This window comes from Athene cunicularia (assembly GCF_003259725.1).
Source record: "Athene cunicularia isolate RWA chromosome 20 unlocalized genomic scaffold, athCun1 chr20_part1, whole genome shotgun sequence".
Taxonomy (NCBI): domain Eukaryota; kingdom Metazoa; phylum Chordata; class Aves; order Strigiformes; family Strigidae; genus Athene; species Athene cunicularia.
This window is the reverse complement of record NW_020799125.1, coordinates 255,032-274,073: the sequence shown is the minus strand read 5'-3', so window position 1 is coordinate 274,073 and position 19,042 is coordinate 255,032. Positions and strand designations below refer to the sequence as shown.

The window sequence follows — 19,042 nt, the reverse complement described above, 5'->3', positions numbered from 1 at the left end:
TTTTTTTTTTTTTTTTTTTTTTTAAAAGCCAGGCCTGTTTTGGGTTATTGTCTCCCCCTAAAGCCAGACATAGATCGCCTGGCCTTGCCTCCATTTTAATTGCAGGCTGAAATGGGGGAAGTGACCCTCTTTTTTTTTTTTAAGAAAAAACCCACAAACATTCAAAACCCAACAAACAGAAAAAAAAACCTTGAAAAAATAATGCTGTTCCTTGGGGGGGGGGAAATATATAGATGATTTTTCATAAGGCTGTAACAAGTGCAAAAGTGGCTGGAAATGTTTTCTGTCATGCTGGGAAACTAGTGCGGTATCCTCCCCCCTCCCCAGAAGAAAGTGTTTGTAAAATTTGGCTGAGGGGAGAAGGAGAGGTGCTGGGAAAAGAAGGGGTTGTGCTACTGGATTGCCTTTGTGTCTCTGTAAATAGACATGTCAGTTCCCAAAGTAATACAAGTAGTGTCTGATAACTCAATCCCAGATGACAAATAGAGAATGGAGCAGATTTTCAGGACTGTAATAGTGGGAGGATTTCTCTTTTGAAACGGAGGGAAAAAAAAAATGTTGGTACCTCCTGAGGAGGTTCTTCACCGGTGCGTTATTGTGAAGCTGAGCGTTTGGATGAAATCCGGAGATATAAATTGATATTTATTTATTTTTACACCTGACAGGGGAAAGATAAACAAAGGAGAGTTTAACAGCTCTTTAATGAATTCCTCATGCTTTTTATTTTGCAATCTCAATGATTCATTTGGCAAGCCTTACAGGACCGGATTATTATCAGCATTGTTTAAAGCCATGCTAATTAGGAGATGTGTTTAGCAAACAGTGGTATTGTAGACACCTGTACCAAAGTTCTTGCATGCATTTTAATTGCATCACTGGTATCATTTTTAGCATTTAGTCACTGTAATATAGATCTAGGTCTCAGTTCTCGAACTTGATCAAGTATTTATTACAAGTGTGGATTCTCTGTGCACGTAGAGCAGCCCTGCTACTAATGCATTAAATGTATTTTCTCAAAAAAGAGAGGAAGTATTTTTTTTTAATTATTTTTTGTCTGTGGAGTTCAAGAGGAAAACCTATGTTATCCAAGAAGAGTGAGAAAAACGTAATTTTGAGGAAGCAGCTTGCTGTGGCTCTTCCACTTTTATCGATACCTTGCTTGAACATTTTATGGTTTTATAACATCTTTTAAATGGAAATAAAATTTAACTTTCCCCTTCTAAATTCCGCCCTGCTTCTCTCACTGTTTATCAAGTTTTATATTTTGAAATCCTCAGTGATGGAAAGAAAAAAAAAAAAAAGAAAAAAAAAAAAAAAAAAGGGTGGAGTGTATTATTAGTCACAATATTTTCAACATGTGGTGAGGAATTATCGCTCTAAGGTGCTTTTTGGGAACTGACAAGAAATGGGGAGAGGAGCTTGCCCTGTGGGCTGGAGGGAGAGCTACAAAGCAGTATTTAGGGGAGCTCCCAAACATACGTTCCTGAAAAATATTATGTGGTCTGATAGGCTGGTGGGATAACTGTAACTGAAATAGAAAACTAGTCTTTTGTTTTTGATGCAGCCTGTCCAGGAGGGGGAAACTCACTCACAGCTAAACTTCTCTCGCAGTTATTTTCATAGACTGTACGTTAAATTTGGTGTAATTGAATCAATTTTAGTGCAGTACCAAAAAATGGGGTATTCTAACGTTAGATGTTTATCCATATACTTTAAATGCTGCTTCGTTCTGGAGTGTGTAGGATTGAGCCTTTGAAAACATGACCTGTACACGGGGTTCTTGGAGACTGAAGAAAATGGGCCGCTTTTTCCCCGTGGTCTTTATTTTCTGGGACAGTTGTACAACAGTGGATATGTTCTTTGCAAGAGGATTTTTTTTTTTTTTTTTAAATAACTGGAAGTGCTTAGAGGAAAACCAGTTTAGCAGCCCCCCTCTCCCCAGCAGTCCTCTGTCAAAAGGAAAAGTGCCTCATGTTGGAAAGATCTGTTATTTGCTGTTCATATGACTGTTTTTCCTCCGGTAACGAGTTGTGTTGCTGTGAGGTTGAGCGTATTCTTTTTGTCTTTGCTATCCACTTGTGTGGATTTTTTTTTTCAGATATGTGTTTTTGAAGTTTCTAAGCAAAGTTTCCTGTCTTCCCAGCAGCACAGCAGCAGGCTAACACCCAATCCAAACTGCTGTTGCTTGCTTTCAGAGCAGAATTATTTCATAAACAGCTCAACCTTTCCCAGGACTTTTTTCCCTTCGTGTTCTTGCCGGTTTTACTGGCTGCTCCAGAGCACTCTGTACCGCTCTCTAGACTCCTCCTAAATTGGTAAAAAGCGTTCAGAGGGGTTTTCCTTGCTCCTGTGTGCTTAGTTTAATGGGCAAACAAAAGGGCAAAGAGAGGGCTTAGTTTAAGTCTTTGAAGATCTACCTGCAGTTGTAATGGTTATCCCACATGTCCGTTATAATTCCCAGGAGCCATTCCTGGCTGTGAGCGTTACCCTAGAAAATTCTGACACTTTGCACAAAAAGATTAATACCATGTTTATATTTTGCATCTGGCTTGTGACTGGCCTGAATATTTTTTAAGTGGGTAGCTTACCTGTGTTTTATGTGTGTGATATTTGAAACTCGAAATGTATTAATAGTGAAAGCAAGCGTGCTGTGGGGTTGTCTGTAGATAGCAGGGGTCATGTTAGGCGAGAGTACAAGGACCTACCACGTCTGTGAGATAGAGGGAGGCATTTGGTCTGTGTGAAGTACTGCGATACTACTCCTTAACTAAGGATCTCTGTGAGCGTTTTAATGGTGTTTTGGTCAAGTACAAAGACAGTGTTAAAATTTGTTGCTTCAAAACTTCAACTTTATTCCTTCTTGAGGACTTTTTGTTTCGCTAGGCGATGTGTTTGTGTTACAGCCCCTTTAAATACAACTTTCAGTAGCTGGTTTTCTCAATTCCCTCTAGATTTTTAGTCCTTTAGGCAGGAGGAGAAATAAAAGTGCGTATCGCTTGGTGCGGGACTTCTTTCCCTTGAGATGTGAGAGGAGAGAATCTCGACTGCCCTGAACAGTTCAGTAGTTTCCTGGTTCGTGCTGCCTGGGTGGTTTGGGTGCACAAGGATCTCCAGTTTGGAGGGATAGCTGCCTGGGATTCGGTTCTCATCCTCTAGCTGTTGACTGAACGTGCTTGAGTCGTAACTGCTTTTGATCAGCCTTCCCCTTCTGTGCAACAGCGGTGCCGGGGTTTACTCAGCTCTTCCAAAAGATTTCCTGTTACACTGTTGAAAAATCATAGTTGTGCTAGAAACACTTACTCTTCCTAAATGCAAACTAGTGTGAAGTCCTCGCTGAATTTCCAATGAGGTATGGTGGAGTTCAGAGGCTCGTGGGTGGGGTTTTCTGTCCCTTACCAAGTTAGCTGTGGTGCAGTTATTTTCTGAGCAGTTACTGTAACTTTCTTTCATACCCATATATTTAAGAAACATCAGACTGCCGTTCGAAATGCTGGTTTTGAATAGCTTCCGAGTGCTTCGCGGGCAGGCTGAGATCCTTGACGGTAATTCTAATTAGATGGAAATGTGTTCCACTTTGCGGTGTTCTGTTGCGCGCAGGTAAGGATGTACGAGCGTGTGGAACCAGCTGCGGAGAGGAACAGTAGCTTTGCTGAAGTGTAATGGGTAGATGCCAAGTTATAGAGCTGAAACTCACCTTTTTGCCTCACGTTTTGGGGGATGCGGCTTTTATTGCAGCCCGTACAGCGATGCTGCCTTTTGTCCTGTTACTTGGCTTGTGTACTCACTCAGGAAGAAAAACGTTTGCCAACGTTGGAAGCTGTTTAGCGTTCGCTTTATAGTAAAACTGAGTTGGGGTCTCCTGTAATGGAGCGAGGCATCAGAAATATTCTACAAACACAGCTATTAGCTTGTGCGTGGATTAAAACAAACTTAGTAACAAGAATGTCAGAGTGTGTGCCAGGAATTTAGCTGCTTAAGAACCCTACTTAGAGAAGTGAGTAGGGTTTTACATATTAAGGAATATGTTTATACCTGTGTATACTTAAATACCTAGTTATCTTTCCTAATAATTTCCTTGGCTTGTGTTGAACAAACCGCTTATTCCATCCAAGCGAGTTTGCTTCCTGGTATTTCTCACCTTGTGAAGCACAACTCTGCAGAAAGAGTGGATATTTCAGGCAGTTACTCCCTTTTGACAAAGGGGTTAAACAAAATTTGCACCTTTTGCACTTACATACCATTAAAGGAAATACTTTTCTGACTAGTGCTCAAATCATGCTCTGAAACAGAAGAACTGATGGTCTGTACTAGCCATTAGGTGCTTAAAATACCCAAACGGACTAGTTTAAGTACTGATAAACGAAGTAGTCAGGATGCAGTACTCCTAAAAGTCCTGCCTCTACAGTAGTGGAGAATGAGGTGGTGGCTAAATATAAAACTAGCTTATTGACTTCCTTCTTATTACCACTGCATCCTTCTTGGCTTCACTCCACTTTTCCCTTTTTTTTTTTTTTTTTTTTTAAATCATAGTTGATCAAATCTGGATTATGAGATTTATACAAAAAAGTAAAAAGGAATACAAGGCACTAAGTGCTTGTACTGTGAATTACACAAACATAATTAGATTGTTTGCAGAGCACCTTGTATGTTATCTTTAGTTTTGCACTGGTTGATTTTTTTAACTCTTAGATTATTCCCGATTCCTTACATGTCTTTTCTGTCTCTTAGGTGTTCTTTCCCTCGGTTCCTCCCTGCACTAAACTTCTCTTTAAAAATTACCTCATGGTTCTTCCTCCTTCTTCAGCTCCCTCCCTTTTTACATACTGAGTTTGGGAACTTTAGCAAAGATCCCCTAGTTAAAAAGCCAAAAACCAGTGAGAAAGTTTTGGGGGAACCGTTCTTCAGGGCAATTCCCAGTGAGATATGCTTGCTTTAATCCTTTTTTTTTTTTTTTTTTTTTTTTTTTTTTAAAGGTGCTTTTTATGTCGGTTTTTGGCTAACAGATGCACAGGGGCAAAGTCTTTTGCTTAGATTTCTTTTGTGACTTTTTTTTTTTTTTTAAGTGGAAGCTTAAGGTCTTGTAGGTTTTAATGTCACTTGGACAGGTAAGTGTCATACTAGCCACAGGCATTTGGACTTTTGTAGGTGTTTTTTTAATCTTCACTGCTAGAGCAGCAGATATACCTGTAGCTAAATTCTTATATTTTTTGATATCACCAGACTTGTCAAGGCTGCTACCCTGTAAGGTACTTGCTTTTTCAGTGCTGGCTAGCTCTCACGTGTTCTGGCTGCGTTCTGCAAGGTCTGTGGCATGGGTAGGTTTGGATCAGTTCCTCTCTTGATGCGACCAGATGAGAGAAAGAGGGAACAGAGATCAAACATAGGGGAATGATATGAGCAACCGTTGCTGTACCATGATAGAGCGACAGACACCTGGACGGAGTTGGAAGTTATGGGGAAATGAATAAGGGAATGCAGAGGAAATGCAAAGTGCAGTGGAAATACTACTGCGAGTGAGCATTTTGAACTAAAGCGTGCACCCGGTGCCCTGTTGGAAAGGTGCATCCTGTTGTATTAGCAACTTGTTACCAGTTGGAATATTCTGTTTCAGGCTGCAGAGCTTTTACAGGCATGAACAATAAAACTTTTACCTGCTGTTAGGTATTTGCATCTTTTTCTGTACCTTTGTGGGTTTTCTTTTTTGAAAATGTTTAAATTCTTGCAAGAGGAGCAAACTGCTTTACTTAGTAGTACCTTTGTGCGTGCTGCTCTTGAACTTGGGGGTGACACTGGCTTTTGAAGGCCGTGACTCAGTCAGGTTGGGTGGAAATAGAACTCAAATATCTTGCTTTTGTATAATGTGGATACATAATTTTTCTGTAACCTTTGGTTTGAGGAGAATCACTGTAACTCTTTAAATTTAGATTAATGCTAACCCCATGTCAAGTGTGCGGATGGCAGGTGTCACAGAAACATTAACTGAAACTTTGTGATGTTTACTGCAACAAACAATGTTGTTAAAATTGTTGGAAATCCTCATATAAAGCACTGGTTTTTACAGTGATTTCTTCAAAACATTTCTGTCTGGAAGCGCAGTCAGAAATTGTTAATAGTCTTAAAATTAGTATGTTAAACTCTTTCTTTAACTTAACACAAGGACTAAAGGATTTTTCCTATCTGTCAGAACACATCAGAATATATTTCCTATATATCAGAATATTTCTCGTTCAGAATGGGAAACTGGGTTGTAAATATGCAGCTGTTTTAACTGTTGCTTGTATTTATTTGACACTGAAGGTTTTTGTATTAAGTTCAAGTTTAGATTTTAATTTTTGCCTCCTGTTCTTTTCATTCCCTAATACAGGGCATCTGATGAACCTTTTGGAGCTTGTTCCCGGAGACCGTTCTCCTCTATTCATTAAATCATGCACTATCCAGCTGTGAAACATTGTGACATTTATTTTTGCTAACAGGAAACATTTTCAGATATTGGTAAGTTCTCAGCATTTAAGGATATTTTTGTAATGTGGTAAGGGAAAGAGTAGCTGCATATACCATTGTCACGAGGACTTACAGTTCTTTATAAAATTTGACTTAACATTGATAACAAAGGCTTGCTTAGAAATCTTACCCAACTGCAAAAGTTGAAGAAATACCTCTGGCTATTCTTCTGCTCTTACCTTGTGGTAGGGCTGCCTCCATTAATCATGGTCACTGGGTTCTCTTCTGTTGGATTAGAAGAGGAAAACAGGTGCAGAGCTCAAAGCAAGAAGGAAAAATGCAGAGCAGTGCAAAATAGGGTAGGTCTCAGCTTTACAGTTCTTACCAGATTGTTCTGGCTCGTTTTGTGACTCTGGGACGGAGGCGTAAATGAGAGTCTTAACAGTAACAGTCCTAAGCCTGAGCGAAAATACGTATTACTTTTACACTTCGCTAACAAAGTAATTGCCCATGTGTCTGTGTTGGTCTGGCTCCCTCACTCCCCCATTTTATTTTATTTTTTTTAACTGTCTAACTAACAGGACTGAAAAGAGCTAGCCAAAACAATTGCTATGGAGAAGCAATCAGAATTAGAGAAAGGCAAGACTTGGCAGTCTGAAATAGAAATTGAGAACAAAGTCAATGGTATTTGCCTCAGTTGGGTTATATTTGTTTGCAAGATTTTCACAGTTCTGCTTGTTGCCATAAGAATGCTTGGATTTTCCTTATTACTTCATTTGTTTATTAGATATGTTGTTTCAGCATTTATAATGGTGAGCATTATTTTGTTTTGGAAAAGCTTTCTTAATTTCTATCTTCTGATGTTTTCTTTCCCAATCTCCCTGCAGAAGGTCAGTCTTGAAATCAGCAGTATTGATTTATAGCTCATTTTCATTAAGAGAGCTAATCTGTATGATGTCCGAAATACAGAGATCAGAAATATATGGCAAATACTTTGCTGTAATGATATATAAACAGTATAAAGTTTTGAATAACTTATAGTCTGAAGTTTTTAGTTGAAGTTAAATGTTGGAAATGTAGTGAATATGTTATTCTGAAGAAAATAAAGTCATTTGTTTAAGGAAAAACAGGTGTACAAGTGGATAGTTACAGTCGATGTGTCCTCACAGACAAAAAACCACTGTGTAGGTGAACTATTCCTTATACTTTGTAATCATAAATACTGATGTTTTATCTGAGAAGTCTGTCTGTGAATGTGCCTTACTATACCTAAATATCTCTATTTTACAGAGAATCTTCAAAATCTTGGAATTGTTTAGTCTCCTAACCTCATATGGCATCAGCCAGTAGAAACTGGCTGTTAAACATTTCAAGAGGAAATTCTCATGAATATTTTTTTTTTTTTTTTTTTTTCAGGAATTGTATTGGTAGCTTTTTAACCTCAGTATTTGATAGGTCAGATAAGGTGAATTAGTGCCCTTTGGGCCAGAAATGTCTCTTTAAAGAGTCATTAAAGTGAGAATGTTTTGAAAAGCTACCAAACAGGAAACACTGTTGTTTCAAGGATCTGTTTGAAGTTTTAGTATCTAAAATTAGACTTTTTTTTTTTTTTCCCCATACTTTAAGAAGTAACTCTTGCTTATATTATTGTGAAAAAATGTAACCAGGCTTTAATTACCTGTAGTGTATCGATATGCTTTGAGTTAACATTTGTGGGGCTGGTTAAGTCATAAATAAGGGGAGTTTGGAGGGAAAGCCCTTCAAAATGAATCGCTGTTGTTCAGTAATCTTGTAGTTTAATGTTCATAACTTCTTCCGGTTTGGTTTTTTGTTATAGTCCTGTCTTTCTGCTACGAGAGTGCACAGCAGTGCTATCGGAAGGTCACAGAACAGTGCACTACCTGTGCTGCCCTAGGGCTGTTGATGTCCTCAGCTGTTGTAGGAGAAACGCTAGACCTGGAACCCAGTTTGTTACTGGTAAGAAGTAATTGTCTTGGATTTTTTTTTAAATATTAAAGTTTGCATGCTTTCTTGAACAAAACCAGTAAAAAAAAATCTCTTTACTGCTTATTACTTGAAAAACACTATAGCAAAATGTGCATCTGGGGTCTTTTTTTTTTTTTTTACCTCCCCCAGCCTATTTAACTTTACAGTTTCTAAATTTCTAATTCTAATTTCTAATTGCCTGCCTTCCAATATGCGGGGGCTAACAGTTTTCCCTTAGCTCTCATTTTCAGACCTGGTTTTCTCTTGAAATTCTTTACGCGCTGTCAGAGCTATTGCAGGTTAAATGGATTTTTCTAAGATACCTTCAGAAATCCTGTCTTTTGGTCACACTTTTGTGTGCTTCTGCACGCTAGCTGGCCCCGTAACTTCAGCTAGATGGTTTGATAAACCAGCCAAGTTGCTGGTTTAAAGTTTTGGAGTAGAGAATTAAAATATTTGGTGATAGCTCCCTGTTATGTTCTGCCTGTTGGAGTTAGATTTTGCTTATGGTTCGTGTTTGGATTGCAGAAACAAAGCTTTGATGATATGAATGACTAGAACTGTGTAGTGTTTTGCTTGTCATTATTATTTTTGCTGAAATTGGCCTTTTGGGTTCCTAACTGTATTCAGTTCTATGTATTTTCGTGGTAGAAGCAATTGTAAACTGACGTTATGGTCTTAAATATATTGTGTTTCCTGACTAAATCTAACCTGGACCAACAGGGAGTTGGAATCTCTCTGCCTGCCCTGAGAACCAGTGGTTCAAGTGAGTGATTTCTTTGCTGGTGTGTTACAGCTGCTGAAGGTGTAATGCTTGCCCTGCTGCTGCTGTCTGAATTTCACTCATCTTTCTGGATTGTAACTGCTACAGAGATGCTAAATGGAGATGCTGTTTTAATGTTGTCGATCATGGAGTAGTGTTGGCTTGAAACTGGAGAAATTTTAGTGAATCATCATCAAGGCAGATGTTAATTAAACGTTGGTTGGGGCTTGTTTGTTTTTTTTTTTTTCCCCCTACAATCATTGAGAATTGAGTGGCCCTCTCAAAATTGATAATAAAAATATAACTAGTATTTTTAAGTTCACTGGAAAGAATTTGTTGCCCCAATTCTTGCCTTTTCTGTAGTTCTATAATATTTCTCAAGCTGAATGATGAAACTTATTTTCTTCCTGTGATTCCTAACCCGTAAGGATGAACATGCTCAGTTGGGCTGTAATTAAACCCTCTCATCCCCAGCCATAAGGGAAAAGCAGTACACTGTTGTTTTCCTGAAACTGTTGAGTTGTGAGTAACCTCTTTGGCCCAAGGGTCTGGCTTGGTCTGTTTACAAACATCTGCCTGTTTCTCTCTGAATTCAGAGTTGCGGTTGGAATGGCCAACTTAAACAAGGAATGGTTGGTTTTGTGAACTGGAACAGGGTAGAAGAGTTTCTTTTTTGGCAACTGTTCATTTTCATAAACGCTTGCACCTACAAAGCTGAATGTAAGGATATAATTTCTGGGTATTTAGTATCAAGAAATTGAAACTCTTCTAGAATCGTGTGCTCTTATTCCTCAAACACACTTAGGAGAAAACACTGTACTTGTGGAGATTTGTGCTTGTAAAGCTCATGAGCAGTGTCTTTGCAGGGACTTACCATCCTTTAATATCCCAAGTTTTCTGCTTTTTCTTTCATTAGGAGAAGTGCAAGTACTGTCCTTTTCAGTTGCTAAGGTTACGTTGGGGTTTTTTTGTTCTCCATTCTTTTCAGCACAGGGCATATGGATAGGAGGAATCCTGTGCATTTCTGTTGTCTTTAATTGGATAAAAGTGAAACTCCTATACACACTATGTCTTGTTGTGCAAGGAGGCGTTTCAAGCCCAATCTCACCTTACAGAGCTCCTTTGCAGAGGAATTTAAAAAATGTTGGAATGTCTTGGGAGTGGAGACATGGACAGGACACAGGGGAAGCAAAGAAGTGGGGTGTGTTTGTTGGTTTTTTGTACAATAAACCATTGGAGTGAATTTGAGTTCTTTCTTAATCTGTTTTTACTTTTCTCTGAAGGGAGAGGGGGGAGGAAACAACACATTTTTGGTTAAATTCCAGTTGGCATGTTTTCTCTAGGGATCATAGAGTGACTGGTGGAGGAGTGCACTAGTGAATATTTTGGTACTCTAACTTGTGTCCTCAGTATTGAGAGTGTAGAAACATGTTTCAAACATTGTAAGAGACTAAATGTCATGTAGTTTAAATTTTTGATTTGCTTATATTCTGAGAGAGAAAAAAGTAAACAAACAGAAAATTCTACCAACAGCAAAAACCCCTACCAACATCAAAAACGTGAAAAACCCCTCTAGTCTCTTTTTTTTTTTTTTTTTTTTTTTTTTTTTTTTTTTCCCTTTTCTTTCCTGTTTTCTTTCTGAGTGAAGAGAGTTTATTTTTGTCCCCACTATTTCCCAGGAGAGTGGAGTGTGGAGGCTTTCATGTGTGTACTCCATTCCTTGTCTGTGGCTTTTTGTTTAAATTCAAATAATGCGCTGACTTTCAGATGCAACAAATTTGTACCCCTTAATTTTCCTGGTGTAAAAATTTTGGTCGAGAGACTTATTATGGGTGCATATGCTGAGAGGTTGGCTTTGTAGGTATTGCTAGTTACTCTTCTTAAAACCTTCCCAAGAGTAGGTGAAGATTGTGTTTATTTAGACTCTTGTTGTGTCATCAGGGGATATTTTTCATGTTCAAATAACTGTACTGATAGTGCAAAATAAACAGTTTTCATAGATGCTATATTTGTAGAACTAGGTTCATTCTAGCTAGGGTTAAAGATTATATAAATTATTAATGCTTACTTTGAGACCAGGTTTTTGACAGCATGAAAAACAAAAAGCTGGCCTGTATCTTGACAGAAGTTTTCATGAAAGTGATTATTAAATCTGCTCATGTTTGGTGGTTCTTGCTGTTACATGCAAGTGTTGTTTGTTTAGGGACAGGGTTTTTTTAGCTACCTTTTGGAAAGTAATAGACTTGAATTACTGTGTTGTCTGCAAATTGACTTATGAAGAAAACCTGATCTCTTACAATTTATTTTGTGGAAAGTCTACAGATGAGCTTTCATGGTTCATTGGCTTCTTGGAAAGCTGTGTTGTAGCCGTGTGCTGTCATCGCAGGCACAGGCCTAAAGGATTTTAGTAGGTGCTCAACTTTGAAATCCTTCAATGTACTAAAAAGACCTGAGATAAAACAAAAAAAAAATGTATCATTGATCTTTGAGTTCTCTTTCTAGAAAATCTCCAGTTTATTCCATCTTTACGGTGCTTCCACTAGAAGTTTGAAGGGCACTGCTTTTCTGAAGAAATCTTTTAACAACATCTTTTAAGTGGAGATAAATATCATTACCAGGAAAACGGGGTTGGGAGGGGGGGGAAGCAAAGCAACAACAAGTCACAAAACAGCATGTAAAATTGGAACACAAGAGCACAGGGTTTTGAAGCTTCCTGAATTTTTAACTACTAGCAAATTGCCTTAAATTTAACTTGGATTAATTCCCTAGTGATCCTTGACATTAAACGGATGTTCTGGTTTGACATGGGTAGACAGAAAACTAATTAATTCCTCTGAATTTGAGGCATATTTAATTTTCTCCCCCAAAGACCTCTCATTTAAAAGGTACAATGCTGTGACAAATGTTGAATGTGGAACGATGTGTATAAGGTAACAGACCTTTAGACAGAGGAAGATCAAGATATCTACAGTAATAATTGCTGGTTTGGAAGATGTTGAATTTTATTGATTAGACTGAACCTGGGAGTACCCATGTTGTTGCCTGCGTACTTGAAAGAGCTGTAATGTGCTCACCTGCCAGCGGGAAGGATGCTGCTCTTTGGGTGTCCTCCCCATTCATCTCTCTATCTCTTTAAAGTACTTTGGACCAAGGACAAGTTGTCTTTGCTTTGCGTAGAAGAATGTATATTGTCATTATTTTTACTTGTTTTCTTACACTCATCATATTTTAGAATGTCAGGTGTTTTGCTTTCTTGTGCAAAAGGTATCTACCCACCCTCTGCCTCTTGTCCCCAGTGTCCTTGGAAACGTGGGCAAGGAAGACACAAGGACTGTATGATCTTACTGTAACGACACGCTTTTGTTCATCCATGGCTTGCCTGGAGGGTGTCTTCTGTCAAGAGCTTGGTGGGTGGGAGGGAGGCCAGTACAGAATCTTGCATAGATTTTTGTGTACATCTGTGTTTAGTAAAAAAAAAAATAAAATCCGTTGATAGGAAACAAAGTCAGAGAAAAGCTATTTCCTAAAGAGGCTTCATCTGTAAAAAGCACCAGATTAGTCAACGCCTGAACCTCAGACTGGTCCAGTCTAAACCGAAGGTAGCAAGAGACAAATATTTTCATCTGGGTTTTTGCCACAGGCAGCTCAAACCGAGGACAAGGTCTGTCTAAAATAGACTGTTCTCAACAGAGAGGGGGAACCCAACCCACTGCACTAAGCTGGATAAATAGATGAAATAGTAAAGAAAATCACAAGGAATTGGTATAATTCCCAGGTGAAAAACATTCAAGAAGAAAAGCTGTTTGTTGTTGTATAAATTCACAAAAGCAGGTGAAGACATTGACAAATACTCCTGATGCTAATCTGTATTAAATTGAGGAAATTATCCTTGCAGGAGATTTTTTTTTTTTTTCTTTCTTCTTTCCCCCAACCAGTTTCAGAGGGTTGATGTCTTTAGAATATGGATTTTGATACCTGTGATACCTTACCAAAAGGAAATGCCATATCTGAAACCTTGTGATGGCTTCGTAATTGTGTGCTGTGAGGTTTTCTTGCGTCTTCCTGTGAATCATGTGGATATGGCAGCTTTTGAAGGCAGGATTGGTGATGGACAACTCATTTTATCCTATGTGGCAATTCATATTTCCTGAGGGGACTAAGCTGACTCTTCAGCTCCTAAAAGTAGATGCAGTAGTGGCTTCTGGAATAAAGACAAAACTGAACTGTCATTCTGCCTTAAGAGGTGGCTCTCTCAAACCTGACGATGTTGGGAAGCAGCCACCGACAGAGCCTGGGTTAGAGAGCTGCTGTGCTGGCTGGTGCCATCACAACCTTTTCAGGCCAAACACCTGAAAAATCGATTTATTGTCCCCCCCTTAGTCCCTGCCTCTAATTTTAATTTATTTATTTCATTTATTTGAAAAGGAAATGGCTTCAGTGTGAGAATTTGATTTGAGGTCTCTGGGCGGGTTTCAATGGTAAATAGGTAGTGTCGTTCGGATAGCGCAGAGCTACACTATTATTGATCTCTTCCAGTTCAAATTAAAAAAAAAAAAAAGCTGCTTTGTGCGCTCTGTCTTTAATTCTGTAGAAAAGCTGTATGGATTTGAAATAGATGAACACCAGTTCAGCCTATTTGTGTTGCAGGAGGATGGTCTTTCCTCTCTCGAGGGAAGCAAATGCTTCTCAATGATCAGGGACCAGCTGGTCTTGCAAATTAGCATTTCTGACACTGCTGAAGAGACAGTGTCAGCTCCATTCTTGCGGAACTGGAGAAGCTTGTGCAGGCAATCTTGCATAACTTGAACTTCTGAATCATCAGGTGGCTCTCTAGAAGAAAGGTCCCGTGTCACGTATGTTCTGTGGGCTGAGAGGTGGTTTTCTAGCCAATGGTGTTGGCTAAACTGTCGCTATTTTGCTCCCATAAATGATAATAATAGCACAGACTAGGGGAAGGGGGCAAAGGTCTTATGGATCTGTATTCCGCAGTACAGGAAACTTTCTTAATCATGGCTGTCCTAGGATTGCCCACTGCTGTGAGCCCGTTTGAACAGATGGGACTGAGTTAGTGTTTGAACTCGATGTATGTTAGAAGGTTGCTTTAAGCTCTCATCAGCCTCCTTACTGACAGTGCTTATATTTAACCATCTACGTTTCAAGACTGTAAGACCTCAGAAGTACAGTGATTTTTGGTTTTATCAGCAACCACCAGTAGCCTGAATCCAGGCTTCTGAGGCGTGCGCCGGCCTGTAATTACATTTGAAATTTAGTCTTGTCAGCCGGTACCAGTTTTACAGTTGTATGTTAACATGTAGACCCACATACCAATTTTACAGTTGGAACTTCTTATATTGGAACAAATTTAAGTTTTTTGAGAGAAAGGAGTAGATATCCTTCATGTTGTGTGACATCTTGGTGCTCTTAATCAGCTGGACCATTAAACCACTGTTACACAGTATATAAATCTTGATCGCAGGTTCCAAATAAGTGGTGTAAGCCAGATGAAATGGCAGAGATGGATGCCAAGGGATTTGTAAGGCTGTGGCAGCAAAGGCAAGTACGGAGCTGCCAGGGCAGTAGCTGCTGAGGTTTGGTGTCGCAGAGAGTGCTTCATCAGTCTGTTCTGATGCTGCCAGTGTCCATCCTTAACACCTTGAGAGTCGTGAACTTGAAGTCCTCTCGCTTGAGAGACAGAATGTGTGGTTACGTGTGACCTTGGGAGGTGAAGGGCAGGGAGTTTTGGATGATGCTGGCCAGACCACAGAGCTGCGTGGCTATGAGAAATGTATGTATGCGCTCCTCCACATTGATGTGTTGCTCCTCTCGTGTTTGTACTTTGCAGGTGGGATAAAATTCAGTCTAAAAATATTAGTGCCACTGATTACTGTCAACATACCCACATTTAAGACCTTTTTTTCTCTTTTGGGGTGTAAGAGGAGGATAATTTGGAGCATAACTTACAAGATACGCGTCTCTGCCATGCTGCTGGCACTGACTAGCCTTTTTTTGGATAATACTGTCAAATTTCATGAAAGGTGATCAGAAGTCCTGTGAATTCTCCTCAGCTTGATGGATGCTTTGTTATTGGGGTCATAAGCATCCTTTCTAAAATGTGAATGTTTAGGTGGTTATTAGAATTTCTCCATCCAAGATTTTAGGGTGGTTGTGGGGTAGACTCGGAGATATAAAGCCAAGGAAATAACATGTTTTATTGCAAAATTAAAAATCTTGTGCTTCTAAGTAGTTAAGCTTCAAATAAGGTTAATTTCATAGGTCTGATCTATTGCCAGTTTAGTTCGGGTGGGGACTTAAAATTTTGTGATCTGTGGTCTTGGATTTGCCTATTGCTCTTCTGACTTGAAAACAGTATTTATAGCCCCTCAACCGCAATATAGCAAGGGAAATAGCTGGTTTCAATTGGCTTTCGCTGTTTGAGGATTTCAGCTATTCAGTGTGCTGCACATAATGCTTGTTCCCTTGAGGAAATTGTGTTACAGAGTGCTCTTCAGTAGTTTGTCTTCATCAGTGTGGTTTTAAGTGTAGTTACCTCTTTCAAAACCAAACTTCGCTGAACCCAAATGGTAAAAACTGACAGCTGTTTTACCCCAGTAACTTAAGACAGGTTTTCTTACAAGTCTGTAGTAATTTAAGGAAATGTTTCTCTGGGATGTTAGGAGCCACTGGAGGATTGAGCTTCAAATCTAGTCCCTTTTAACTTAAATTATTTGAAGTCTGGTAAAAATAAGCTGCATCCTGTAATGAATGTGCAGTCTTTCTAGGCAGCAGTGGCATTCTTTCAACATGAACCTGTTACTTCATTTGGTATAACTTGGGGTTTGTCTCAGTCTTTGAAAAAGCACATCTGTAAGCTTGTATTGGATTTCGTAATCCTGTCATTTCCTTCCCCATACAGGACTTGTGGAAGAGGAAACACAAAGATTTCCAAATGAATAACCGAAAGGAAGATATGGAGATTGCTTCCCACTACCGTCATCTGCTGCGTGAGCTTAACGAGCAGAGACAACACGGCATCCTCTGTGACGTTTGCATTATAGTGGAGGGGAAGATATTTAAGGCTCACAAAAACGTTCTGCTTGGGAGTAGTCGCTACTTCAAAACGCTGTACTGCCAGGTGCAGAAAACCTCCGACCAGGCCACAGTCACCCACTTGGACATTGTAACCGCGCAAGGTTTTAAAGCAATCATAGACTTCATGTACTCTGCACACCTCGCCCTGACCAGCAGGAACGTCATTGAGGTGATGTCGGCTGCTAGCTACCTGCAGATGACAGATATTGTACAAGCCTGTCACAATTTCATCAAAGCAGCTCTCGACATAAGCATAAAGTCGGATGCCTCAGATGACCTTGTCGATTATGAGCTCGGAGCCCCTTCCAGCAGCAGTACGGATGCTTTGATTTCAGCAGTGGTGGCTGGCAGGAGTATATCTCCCTGGCTAGCTCGGCGAACAAGTCCAGCAAACTCTTCTGGAGATTCCGCTATTGCCAGCTGCCACGAGGGAGGGAGTAGTTACGGAAAAGAGGATCAAGAACCAAAAACAGACAGCCACGAAGACGTTTCATCCCAGTCTCTTTGGTCTAGTGACATGGGCTATGGGTCTTTACGTATCAAAGAGGAGCAGGTTTCCCCGTCACATTATGGAGGGGGCGAACTACCTTCTGCCAAGGATAGTGCAATACAGAACGCGTTCTCTGACCAAGGAGTAGGGGATGGCTGGCAACCCACTGGGCGCAGGAAGAACAGAAAAAATAAAGAAACTGTGCGGCATATTACGCAGCAGGTGGAGGATGACAGCAGGGCAAGTTCTCCCATGCCATCTTTTTTACCTGCCTCAGGATGGCCGTACAGCAGTCGAGACCCAAGTAAGTCTTTCTGATTTTTCATGGCTGACATTGAAAATGTTGAGTTAATTAGAGCTGTTTACGGTATGATCTTATCAGTCTTTGAAATGTATTAGCTTGCCAGAAACTGAAAAATGTCAAATACTGTGTTGCCAGCAATTCAAAAGAACCAAGCACTGCATGGTTCAGTCAGGAACTTCAGCACCGCAGGCTGGTTCTCCTGTGAAAGAAGTTGGTAGTTTTCTTTTGGCCTTGAACCGCCAAAACACCATTGTAATTGTTGGAATTTGTGAGAGGAAAGGTTGGAATTTATTTTAGCAGGTGTGCAAGCTGATGTCAAGGTTGAAGAATTTTCCTTGCATGGTAGATTGATGGGGTAATTACACCACACACAGGTGTAATTCAGTGTTAACAATGCTATCTTCAGTAATTCCTGATATTCAGGTGTCACTTTCTCATGTGTGAGAAAACCACCATAGCTTGTTGCTGGTAATGGCAAGATAAGTGTTTGGTAACTGTTAAGAATAACGTGGAGTTTTGAGGTGTTACTAAGGCTTAAACTGTGTTTTGATGTGTGACTACCTGTAGTCTGAGATGAGTGGCTGCTTTGAAAGTCAGAGAGAAAAATGGCTTCTTCTGAATCTTCAGTAGTTACTTTTCTGTCTCAAGATAACTGTTCAATTTGGTTCATTAATCACTGGCAGTTAATAGATTCAGGAGTCCTGTTGATACGGGAGTTTGGGTGTTTTTTCCCCCTAAGGCCTTTAAGGGAGGGTGGTATTAAACTCCCTGAAGCTGACTCGAAGAACTCTGTGCTGTGAGTTAGCCTGTGTTTCACTGCATACCAGAATCCAAGTCAGCCAGGAGAAGGGTGTGTGAGATTATATACCCTTATGTTGCCAAATTCAGATGAAAAAAGCAGTATAAATAGTACTGGAAGTCTGAAGAGTCTTTATGGGCTGAAAAAGGACATTTAAGTTGCTTACATACCAAAGTTTAAATGTGGTTTTCATTGAACGGGTAACCTCTACAAATGTCTGTAGATTTATTATGTTTTACATTATCTGCTGCAGCAGGCTTGCATGTAATTATTGTAATTGGCTGATGATAAAATCTAAACAACATGGGTTAGAAGAAAAATGCAAGATAACAGTGATTTATGATGAATCCTGGTTTTACAGTGCATATATTTTTATATTGTGTTGAATGAAGATTCAGCAGGGATTGCCTGGTATGCTGTTCACACGCAAATATTTTTCACTTTCATGGCATCCCATAAAAACAACTCAATCCCTTGTACTGCCCGTGAGGTGTGTGTGGGGTCAGATGGGTATATGACATAAAACCACACGTGTTGGAGAGACTGCGGAAACAGTACTGCAGCTCTGATCATCTTGGCAAATGGGTTATAAATTGAATGTTTTTACTGAAAACGGTGCAAAATGTACGAGATTGACATAAGGCCGAGGGGTCTGGTGGAGTTGAGAACAGTCAGGGTGAGGTTAATGGTTGGACTGGAGGATCTTCAAGGGCTTTTCCAACCGAGATGATTCTGTGAGATTGTATTACTGGAAGCTGAACGAAGTTTAGATCATTTAATTCCCAATTGTTAAGAAATTAAGTAGAAGTGGCCTTTTCTTTGACAGCTGTTTGCAGATGAGAGGAAGATGGCTTTGGGTGTTGACTCAGCACAGTGCTGAGACAGTGCAGCAGCAGGCACAGTCAAATTATTTGTTCCAAAACTTGTCTTAAATGCGCTTTCCAATAAAAGGGGTGTTTCTAATGATGGGAAAGGGGAAGCTGAATGGTGGTGGTTGGGAGAATAGTTTCAGTATCCACTAGTACTGGTAAAGCAAAAGGAAAAACTGAAGGGCAACCCTTCTCCCTGTCCCAAACCAGAGGGATGTCAGAACCAGCCAGGCCCGGGGGCTGCGTGTGCTGGCAGCGGGCAGCCAGTCTGCAAAGTAAAAGCAACCGTGCTGGGCAGGGG

At 39.9% G+C, this 19,042-nt stretch overlaps 1 protein-coding gene and 1 long non-coding RNA gene across 3 annotated transcripts in view; one reads left to right on the top strand and one right to left on the bottom strand.

Annotated features, from left to right (window-relative positions):
- LOC113487461 overlaps nucleotides 1-6,474 on the bottom strand; it is a 14,504-nt gene extending 8,030 nt beyond the window's left edge. The window contains exon 1 of the long non-coding RNA XR_003399796.1: nucleotides 6,363-6,474. This is a non-coding gene — a long non-coding RNA (uncharacterized LOC113487461). The remainder of the gene's footprint in view (nucleotides 1-6,362) is intronic.
- ZBTB46 (zinc finger and BTB domain containing 46) overlaps nucleotides 6,378-19,042 on the top strand; it is a 47,386-nt gene continuing 34,721 nt past the window's right edge. For both annotated transcript variants that reach the window (XM_026862058.1, XM_026862057.1), the window contains exons 1-3: nucleotides 6,378-6,492; nucleotides 8,279-8,418; nucleotides 16,104-17,073. In XM_026862058.1, the coding sequence (XP_026717859.1) occupies nucleotides 8,365-8,418; nucleotides 16,104-17,073 (1,024 nt within the window). In that variant the 5' untranslated portion in view covers nucleotides 6,378-6,492; nucleotides 8,279-8,364. The remainder of the gene's footprint in view (nucleotides 6,493-8,278; nucleotides 8,419-16,103; nucleotides 17,074-19,042) is intronic.